The sequence below is a fragment of the Henckelia pumila genome, chromosome 4 (genome assembly GCF_033568475.1).
Source record: "Henckelia pumila isolate YLH828 chromosome 4, ASM3356847v2, whole genome shotgun sequence".
NCBI classification, from domain to species: domain Eukaryota; kingdom Viridiplantae; phylum Streptophyta; class Magnoliopsida; order Lamiales; family Gesneriaceae; genus Henckelia; species Henckelia pumila.
Window position 1 is genome coordinate 159,030,565 of NC_133123.1, and position 11,465 is coordinate 159,042,029.

At 44.5% G+C, this 11,465-nt stretch overlaps 1 protein-coding gene across 1 annotated transcript; it reads right to left on the reverse strand.

Moving 5' to 3' along the window:
- Positions 1-814: 814 nt before the first annotated feature.
- On the reverse strand, positions 815-10,294 carry LOC140862199 (uncharacterized). Its single transcript, XM_073265205.1, has 7 exons — positions 9,298-10,294; positions 8,647-9,069; positions 7,202-7,260; positions 2,268-2,492; positions 1,496-1,610; positions 888-1,267; positions 815-829 (listed from the first exon to the last, which is right to left on the reverse strand). The coding sequence occupies exons 1-7, from the start codon at positions 10,292-10,294 to the stop codon at positions 815-817; spliced, it is 2,214 nt and encodes a 737-aa protein (XP_073121306.1).
- Between the last annotated feature and the right edge of the window lie 1,171 nt (positions 10,295-11,465).

Sequence of the window (11,465 nt, forward strand, 5' to 3'; positions counted from 1 at the left end):
TCTCAAGGGGAAAGCCTGACTGCTCGAGGAAGATCAGATAAAAGGGTTTATAGTGGCAAAAAGTTTACATCTAGATCAAGAAGCCAGGGGAGAGGTCATATAAGAAACACTGGAAATCTGAAATGCTTTATATGTCATAAGGAGGGCCATTTTAAAAGGAATTGCCCTGAAAGGGCAAGAAATATGATACTCCAAAAAAAGATGGATCAGCTGTTGTTGTATCTGATGGATATGAGTTCCAAGTAAGGCTGAAACACGCGGTTCATAAGATCCATGAAAACCGCGGGCGCGTTCGTCATCCCAAACGGCATCACAAGGAACTCGTAATGACCGTAACGAGTCCTAAAAGCTGTCTTCGCCACATCTGACTCTTTCACCTTCAACTGGTGATAACCTGAACGAAGATCAATCTTCGAAAAGATGGATGCACCTTGCAATTGATCGAAGAGGTCCTCGATCCTAGGTAATGGGTACTTGTTCTTCACAGTCACTCCGTTCAAACCTCGGTAGTCTATGCACAATCTTAGACTACCATCCTTCTTCTTAACAAAGAGGACTGGTGCGCCCCATGGGGAGAAACTAGGGCGAATGAATCCCTTGTCAAGCAACTCTTGAATCTGCTCTTTTAACTCCTTCATTTCGGTAGGAGCCAATCTGTACGGTGCCTTGGAGATAGGCACAGTACCGGGAATCAAATCTATAGAGAACTCCACTTCTCTATCGGGCGGAATTCCCACAACATCGCTAGGGAACACATCCTCAAACTCCCTGACGATAGCCACATCAGAAATAACTGGTCGCTCCGGCAGCTCTGTCAAAGATAAACTGGCTAGAAATGACTCACACCCACTAAGTACAAGCCTCTGAGCTTGCAAAGTAGAAATGACTCGAGTCTTCCTCAAGCTCTTAGCAGCCTCAAACCAAAACGGTTCCTCGCCCTCAGGCCTGACTAGTACTGACCTCTGCTGAAAATCTATCATCACTGCATTCTTCGTCATCCAATCCATCCCAAGAATCAGGTCAAACTCTGGCAAAGGTAGCACTATGAGGTCTGCTACCACTGACTGACCCTGCAAAAGCAGTACAAGGTCTCTCACCAAGCTCCTGGTGGATAGCTCTTCTCCTGAGGGGATAGTAACTGAGAATCCAACCTCCAATTCCTCGCTCTGAATGCCCCTCTCAAGGGCAAAAGACTCCGATATAAAGGAATGGGTAGCCCCTGAATCTAATAAGGCTCTCGTGGCTACGCCTGCCACAACAATCCTACCTGCATAGCAGTAGTTACAACGACAAAAAGGTTGAAGTTAAAACCACGAGTTCTACTTAGGCTCATTCTAATTCAACAATTCCCAAACAAGATACTATTCATGCTAAACAGTCAAAGGTCCTAAGACATGCAACAAGTTACTAGAGTAAAACCTCAAACAAGAAAAGACTTAGAGTCGCATGCATCAACGAATCTTTAACTGCTCTAACCCAAAAGTTAAGATATTACCTGTGAGAAGAGTAGTGTCTGGGTCGGCCTGCTCGGCCTCCATCACGAACACTCTGCCCTGCACGGGCCTCCTCAGCTCTGGACAATGGGTAGACATATGTCCTGGCTTCTTGCACTTGAAGCAAACTCCAGCATCCTTCAAACATTTCCCAAAATGCGGACGATGGCAAAACTGACAAATAGGCTTCTCCCCAGCCTTGGGAGGAACCTGTCTCTGGGCCTGACGCCCCTGCGGTGCCTGTTGTCCCTGCTGTCTCGGGGGTCCATGATACGGCTTCTTGCCGTGCTGCTGCTGCTGAGAGTGGCCCTGATGAGGGAAGGGCCTCTTGCCATGCGCCTCCGCGCTAATATCTCTCAGCGTCTGCTCGGACCTCAAGGCACGCCTCAGTGCTGAAGCATAATCAGGTGGCTCAGCCATCAGCACATCCCTACGGATGGTAGGTCGAAGACCTACAAGAAAGTGCTCCAGCTTCTCTTTCTCATCATCTCCAATCAACGGCACGAAATGGCAACCTCTCTCAAACTTCACCACAAACTGTGCCACCGACAAGTCTTCCTGTCTCAAGCTCATAAACTCCGTCTTCAAACGGCCTCTCACATCAGCAGTAAAATACTTCTCAAAGAACAGCTTCTTGAACTCAGTCCAAGGTAGAGTAGCTGGGTCCACAATCTTCTCCATTCCCTCCCACCAGAGGGCGGCATCATCCTGGAGGAGAAACACAGCACACCTCACTCTATCTGGATCTCCCAGCTGCATGTAGCGAAAGATCACCTCAAGGGAGCGGACCCAACCCTCCGCTATCAACGGATCAGTGGTGCCAGCGAAGTCCTTCGGATTCATCTTCCGGAACTGCTCATAAACAGTCCCCATCCCAGCTCTAGGAGCATCCGCATGACGCTCGAGAATGCGGGCCAATCCCGCTAGCACCTGTCCTCCTACATCCTCCTGCGGTGGCGATGGAGGCGTAACTGCACGCGGATCATGACGACGAGCCATCTAAACGCATTGAGAAAATCCAACATTCAAATTTCATGCCTTAGAAAATATTTTTACTTCAAATTTAAACTTCTCAATAACTCAAGAAACTAATACATCAAAACTTAAACAGATAGAGACATTAAACTTAAATCTTACAGACTTTGAGGCGAGATCCCCTGAGTTTCAGCAACCGGCAGTAGGCTCAGCCCAAGCCAAGACCGTGCTCTGATACCAACTGTAACGACCCTCACTACTAGGCTATCAGACTATAATTAAAATAAAGGAAAATTACGGATTTTTAAAAATATTTTCCATGACCTATTTGTAAAACAAATAAGCCATCAAGACTCAAACAGCAATTTAAATAAGGAAAGAAAATTGACTTCAAAACTTAAGTGCGTTAAACATAAACATGCAATCCTAGTAACCACCTCCCGGTTACAGCATAAAGTAAACTAAAGCATTTAAAATTAATTCCAACGATAATCATAAACTTGCAAAAGCGGAAAACGTACTTCAAAACATAAGCTGTAGCACAGGGAATGCACATCCTGGCTATAAATACTACAAGATCTCAAATAATACTTCATTATTACAAATTTGATAACTGTGCGGAAAACATAAACTGAAAGGAAGCAACGGTCACTGGGCCTCGCACTACCGATGGCCTCATCCCAGTAGATCACGACCCTCCGTCTCCTCCACAAAATCCTCACCTGCAAACATTCAAGCATAGTGAGTCTAAAGACTCAACAAGCATAACTAGGATAATAACAAGGGTTTAAAATACGTGGTGCAAAAACTCAACTTAAACTGTAATATGCATGAAACTAGAAAGATATAGAAATCATGCATTAATGAACTCACACTAAGATAAACTTTAACTTTCATAACATTCAACTTAGACTCATGCATAACTGAAAGACTGACATCAATGCAAAACGAGTCAACTAAAATTGTGGAACTTTAACTTTTAAACTTTTCTTTACTTTTTCCTCTTAGAAATCCGATCCCTGATTTGTGACCCTCTGTTTCGATCATGATCATGGCTGCAGTGCACTATGCCGGCAAGACGACGAGATTTCTCCCGACGAACTTAACCCCTCTATGGCAAGGAGACCGAGATGCCTCCCGATCCCACATTGCCCCTCTGTGGCAAGGGTAAACAAGATGTCTCTTGCTCCTTGCCTAACCTCTATAACCTCTTGGTGAGTAGACCGAGGCATCCCCCGGCCTAGCAACACCCCTCTTGTCACAAACAGATCACTTCATTCAAAAATATTTGCTTTCTTTTCCCTTTTCATTTATAAAGACTCAACGCATACATTAAATGGCATGCGAACAAGTAAGCTTCCTTTTTCTTTATTAAACTCAAGAACACGTCAAATGCACACGAATAAGCAATCTTTAAGACATGAGACTCGACTCGAAAATGTGAGTTTAAGGTGGATGAGTGGCTGCCCCTAAGTCCAAAGAAGACAACTTACCCAACAAAATCCTCAAACTTGACTTAACTCGAGCAAGTAAACCGAAAAACCCTTAACTTTGTCATATCTTAACCAAAACCCGTCCCGCTTGAACCGACACCTCATAAACACTCCAAATTACCCCTAGGACCAGAAAGTAACCTCCAAGGATCACCCGAACATTACAAACCAAAAACATTCCCGGACAGCCCCTTATACTCTAAAAATTCTGCACTTACACCACAAACTTAAAAGACTCATAACTTACTCAATACTTATCCGATTCGGGCCCATTTTATATCGACGCGACCACAACATCATGAACTTTACCATGGAATAGCCTAACCCTGCACAGACCTCAGCCACGACACTGCCCTGCCCCATGAACAGTGCTGCCCTGCACACTCACAACATCCAACTTACCTCTAACTCAAGAATTCAACCCCATAACTCTCCTTCCTCAAATTTTCTCCATACCAAACAACCAAACACCTCAAATAACCTCTCTTAGGACTTTTTCCAAACACTTGGGCTACACTCAATCCACACTTACACAACACATATCAAGAACATCAATAATTAACCATCAAAACTCCAAAATGTTGAACAATCAATCAAGACCAATGCAAGACCAATAAATACTTCAACATCAATTAAATTTCAGCCCCTACACATGCAACATTTCGAAAATTAGGTCCATATACAATCTGAAATTTCGAATTTTGGCAAGAACAACCATATAATTCCATGTCAATGCACATATACTCAACATTAAATCACATAAACTCAACTCCCTAACATATTTAGAAAAAATCAGCCCCTAAACATGAAAAATTCGAAACCCTAACCTTCTAACAACATGCATTCTCGAAAATATTGCAAGAAATCATAAGGGTGGGGGTAGATATTGCTTGAATGTGAGCCCAAAGGAGTAGCTACACTTGCCTTTCAACCTTTTACCCAAAAATTCGAAAATAAGGGGAGATGGAGGGAAGAACTCTTGGTCAAACTCCAAGCTAGGCTCCTTGTGGAGCTCCTCCGGCAGTGGGGACGGCGGCGGTCGGCGGCTGGAGGCCAAGGAGGAGGGCGGCGTGAGGGAGATTCTCCAAAGGGGGAAGGGGGCGGCTCCTAGGGTTTGGGAGTTAGGGTTATGTCTTGATTTTTAATTGAAATGTTTTAATGAGTGTAAATTAAAAGTGTAGTGTATTGTGTGTAGTGTTTTAAAATTTCACTTGTACTAGCAAAAGTACTACTTGTACTATTAAAACTTTTTACCTCAAACTTTTTGCTATTTTCAAACTTCTAAATTTAAAATTTCAACTCTCAACATTTTAATTGAAATTCCACTAACCCGGATTTAATAAAATCTTATTTTATGGAAAATTTAGGAAATAACCCAAGAAAATGATAAAATTGCTTTTTGACCCCTAAAAATTCAAAATTTGCATTTTTGGCCAAAACCCCTCTTTTACCTCTAACTTAAAATCTTAAAATTAAAAATCTTGAAAATAAACCACCGAAGCCCACCGTCGTCGCCTGCCTGGATAAAAAAATTACTAACTAAACAGTTCAAGGCATTTAATTCAAATAAGTCAAGCAAGGCTAACTTTAACTTAAACTTAAACAATTAAATTCAAGAAATTTAAAGATATAAATACTGAAAATAATTTTTTAGGCATGATTTTAGAATTTTAGAAGTTCTTGGTGTTACAATTCCTCCCTCCCTAATAAGAAATTTCGTCCTCGAAATTAAAACTTACCAAAAAGCTCCGGATATCGAACCCTGATATCTGCTTCTGCTTCCCAAGTGGCCTCTTCATCCGAATGGTTCTGCCATCTCACCTTGATCATTGGAATCGACTTGTTACGGAGTCTTCTCTCCTGTCTATCCAAAATCCGGATGGGCTTCTCCTCATAGGTCAAGTGAGGAGATAGCTGAAGCGGTTCCGAACTAAGCACATGGGATGGGTTCGAGATGTACTTCCTCAACATCGACACATGGAAGACATTATGGATCTTATCAAGGTTAGGCGGCAAGGCCACTCTATAAGCCAGTACCCCTACCCTATCCAAAATCTCGAAGGGCCCTATGAACCTCGGTGCCAACTTCCCTTTCTTTCCAAACCTCATCATACCCTTCATGGGTGCAATACGGATAAAAACATGATCACCCACCGAGAACTCCAAGTCTCTCCTCCGGTGATCAGCATAACTCTTCTGCCTACTCTGGGCAGTCCTCATCCTATCACGGATCTTAGCCACTACCTCGGTGGTCAACTGAACAATCTCCGGACCAAAGTCTGATCTCTCACCTATCTCATCCCACAACACTGGAGATCTACACTTTCTCCCATAAAGTGCCTCGTAGGGAGCCATGCCAATAGTGGACTGAAAGCTGTTATTATACGCGAATTCCACTAGTGGTAGTCTCGACTCCCAACTACCTTGAAAATCAATAGCACATGCCCTCAAAAGATCCTCCAAAATCTGAATCACCCTCTCTGACTGGCCATCAGTCTGCGGGTGGAAGGCGGTGCTAAAAAGTAGCTTCGTACCTATAGCGGAATGAAGACTCTTCCAAAAAGACGAAGTAAACCGTGGATCTCTATCAGACACTATAGAGACTGGAATACCATGTAGTCTGACTATCTCCCGGATATACAACTCCGCGAACTGAGTCATCGTGAAATTCATCTTCACCGGTAAAAAGTGAGCCGACTTAGTGAGACGGTCTACAATAACCCAAATAGCATTTGAACCTCTCACTGTCTTCGGCAATCCCACAACAAAGTCCATGGTGATATTCTCCCATTTCCACTCAGGAATAGGGAGAGGCTTAAGCAATCCGGCCGGTCTCTGATGCTCCGCCTTAACCTGCTGGCATGTCAGGCATTCTGACACGAATCGGGCAATGTCACTTTTCATGCCTGGCCACCAATAAAGCTGCTGAAGATCCCGATACATCTTCGTACTACCAGGGTGGATTGAGTACGGCGACGTATGTGCCTCTGCCATGATAGTAACTCGCAGAGAATCACCTGCGGGAACCCAAAATCTACCTCTGTACCTCACAATCCCATCTACCACAGCATACAAACCGCTGCCTTTCTCTTCGTCCCTCTGTCTCCACTTCCTGATCTGCTCATCAACTGACTGCGCTGCACGGATACGATCAAAAAGTGTAGTCTGCACGCTTAGGGAAGACAAACGGGGAGCTCTACCACTCGCATAAAACTCAAGACCGTACCTCTGAATCTCAACCTGCAACGGTCTAGACACTGACAAGGAGGTAAGCACTGCGGTCTTCCTGCTCAAAGCATCTGCAACCACATTAGCTTTACCAGGGTGGTAGCTAATATTGCAGTCATAGTCCTTCACCAACTCCAACCACCTACGCTGCCTCATATTCAACTCCTTCTGGGTGAAGAAGTACTTGAGGCTTTTGTGGTCTGTGAAGATCTGACTCTTCTCTCCGTAAAGATAGTGTCTCCAAATCTTAAGAGCAAACACTACCGCTGCCAACTCTAAGTCATGAGTAGGGTAGTTTTTCTCGTGCTCCTTCAATTGTCTAGAAGCATAGGCAATAACTCTATCTCGCTGCATCAAAACTGCTCCCAATCCCAACTTGGAAGCATCAGTATACACCACAAAATCACCTTGCCCGGATGGCATGGTCAACACTGGCGCTGTCGTAAGAGCTTCCTTCAAGGTATCAAAGCTCCTTTGACACTCGGCACTCCAAACAAACTTGGCGTTCTTCTTAGTCAACGCTGTCATAGGCACAGCAATGGAGGAAAAACCCTTGATAAATTTTCGGTAATAACCGGCTAATCCAAGAAAACTGCGGATCTCAGACGCGCTCCTCGGTATAGACCACTCCTTCACTGCTTGAACCTTTGAAGGGTCTACTTCCACACCGCTCTTAGAAATAATATGACCCAAGAAAGCAACTTTCTCCAACCAGAATTCACACTTATCAAACTTGGCCAACAACTTGTGCTCTCGAAGCACCTCAAGAACGGTCCTCAAATGCTGTTCATGCTCCACTCTATCCTTCGAATAAATGAGGATGTCATCGATAAAAACAATGACAAAGCGGTCCAAGTAAGGCTGAAACACGCGGTTCATAAGATCCATGAAAACCGTGGGCGCGTTCGTCATCCCAAACGGCATCACAAGGAACTCGTAATGACCGTAACGAGTCCTAAAAGCTGTCTTCGCCACATCTGAATCTTTCACCTTCAACTGGTGATAACCTGAACGAAGATCAATCTTCGAAAAGATGGATGCACCTTGCAATTGATCGAAGAGGTCCTCGATCCTAGGTAATGGGTACTTGTTCTTCACAGTCACTCCGTTCAAACCTCGGTAGTCTATGCACAATCTTAGACTACCGTCCTTCTTCTTAACAAAGAGGACTGGTGCGCCCCATGGGGAGAAACTAGGGCGAATGAATCCCTTGTCAAGCAACTCTTGAATCTGCTCTTTTAACTCCTTCATTTCGGTAGGAGCCAATCTGTACGGTGCCTTGGAGATAGGCACAGTACCGGGAATCAAATCTATAGAGAACTCCACTTCTCTATCGGGCGGAATTCCCACAACATCGCTAGGGAACACATCCTCAAACTCCCTGACGATAGCCACATCAGAAATAACTGGTCGCTCCGGCAGCTCTGTCAAAGATAAACTGGCTAGAAATGACTCACACCCACTAAGTACAAGCCTCTGAGCTTGCAAAGTAGAAATGACTCGAGTCTTCCTCAAGCTCTTAGCAGCCTCAAACCAAAACGGTTCCTCGCCCTCAGGCCTGACTAGTACTGACCTCTGCTGAAAATCTATCATCACTGCATTCTTCGTCATCCAATCCATCCCAAGAATCAGGTCAAACTCTGGCAAAGGTAGCACTATGAGGTCTGCTACCACTGACTGACCCTGCAAAAGCAGTACAAGGTCTCTCACCAAGCTCCTGGTGGATAGCTCTTCTCCTGAGGGGATAGTAACTGAGAATCCAACCTCCAATTCCTCGCTCTGAATGCCCCTCTCAAGGGCAAAAGACTCCGATATAAAGGAATGGGTAGCCCCTGAATCTAATAAGGCTCTCGTGGCTACGCCTGCCACAACAATCCTACCTGCATAGCAGTAGTTACAACGACAAAAAGGTTGAAGTTAAAACCACGAGTTCTACTTAGGCTCATTCTAATTCAACAATTCCCAAACAAGATACTATTCATGCTAAACAGTCAAAGGTCCTAAGACATGCAACAAGTTACTAGAGTAAAACCTCAAACAAGAAAAGACTTAGAGTCGCATGCATCAACGAATCTTTAACTGCTCTAACCCAAAAGTTAAGATATTACCTGTGAGAAGAGTAGTGTCTGGGTCGGCCTGCTCGGCCTCCATCACGAACACTCTGCCCTGCACGGGCCTCCTCAGCTCTGGACAATGGGTAGACATATGTCCTGGCTTCTTGCACTTGAAGCAAACTCCAGCATCCTTCAAACATTTCCCAAAATGCGGACGATGGCAAAACTGACAAATAGGCTTCTCCCCAGCCTTGGGAGGAACCTGTCTCTGGGCCTGACGCCCCTGCGGTGCCTGTTGTCCCTGCTGTCTCGGGGGTCCATGATACGGCTTCTTGCCGTGCTGCTGCTGCTGAGAGTGGCCCTGATGAGGGAAGGGCCTCTTGCCATGCGCCTCCGCGCTAATATCTCTCAGCGTCTGCTCGGACCTCAAGGCACGCCTCAGTGCTGAAGCATAATCAGGTGGCTCAGCCATCAGCACATCCCTACGGATGGTAGGTCGAAGCCCTACAAGAAAGTGCTCCAGCTTCTCTTTCTCATCATCTCCAATCAACGGCACGAAATGGCAACCTCTCTCAAACTTCACCACAAACTGTGCCACCGACAAGTCTCCCTGTCTCAAGCTCATAAACTCCGTCTTCAAACGGCCTCTCACATCAGCAGTAAAATACTTCTCAAAGAACAGCTTCTTGAACTCAGTCCAAGGTAGAGTAGCTGGGTCCACAATCTTCTCCATTCCCTCCCACCAGAGGGCGGCATCATCCTGGAGGAGAAACACAGCACACCTCACTCTATCTGGATCTCCCAGCTGCATGTAGCGAAAGATCACCTCAAGGGAGCGGACCCAACCCTCCGCTATCAACGGATCAGTGGTGCCAGCGAAGTCCTTCGGATTCATCTTCCGGAACTGCTCATAAACAGTCCCCATCCCAGCTCTAGGAGCATCCGCATGACGCTCGAGAATGCGGGCCAATCCCGCTAGCACCTGTCCTCCTACATCCTCCTGCGGTGGCGGTGGAGGCGTAACTGCACGCGGATCATGACGACGAGCCATCTAAACGCATTGAGAAAATCCAACATTCAAATTTCATGCCTTAGAAAATATTTTTACTTCAAATTTAAACTTCTCAATAACTCAAGAAACTAATACATCAAAACTTAAACAGATAGAGACATTAAACTTAAATCTTACAGACTTTGAGGCGAGATCCCCTGAGTTTCAGCAACCGGCAGTAGGCTCAGCCCAAACCAAGACCGTGCTCTGATACCAACTGTAACGACCCTCACTACTAGGCTATCAGACTATAATTAAAATAAAGGAAAATTACGGATTTTTAAAAATATTTTCCATGACCTATTTGTAAAACAAATAAGCCATCAAGACTCAAACAACAATTTAAATAAGGAAAGAAAATTGACTTCAAAACTTAAGTGCGTTAAACATAAACATGCAATCCTAGTAACCACCTCCCGGTTACAGCATAAAGTAAACTAAAGCATTTAAAATTAATTCCAACGATAATCATAAACTTGCAAAAGCGGAAAACGTACTTCAAAACATAAGCTGTAGCACAGGGAATGCACATCCTGGCTATAAATACTACAAGATCTCAAATAATACTTCATTATTACAAATTTGATAACTGTGCGGAAAACATAAACTGAAAGGAAGCAACGGTCACTGGGCCTCGCACTACCGATGGCCTCATCCCAGTAGATCACGACCCTCCGTCTCCTCCACAAAATCCTCACCTGCAAACATTCAAGCATAGTGAGTCTAAAGACTCAACAAGCATAACTAGGATAATAACAAGGGTTTAAAATACGTGGTGCAAAAACTCAACTTAAACTGTAATATGCATGAAACTAGAAAGATATAGAAATCATGCATTAATGAACTCACACTAAGATAAACTTTAACTTTCATAACATTCAACTTAGACTCATGCATAACTGAAAGACTGACATCAATGCAAAACGAGTCAACTAAAATTGTGGAACTTTAACTTTTAAACTTTTCTTTACTTTTTCCTCTTAGAAATCCGATCCCTGATTTGTGACCCTCTGTTTCGATCATGATCATGGCTGCAGTGCACTATGCCGGCAAGACGACGAGATTTCTCCCGACGAACTTAACCCCTCTATGGCAAGGAGACCGAGATGCCTCCCGATCCCACATTGCCCCTCTGTGGCAAGGGTAAACAAGATGTCTCTTGCTCCTTGCC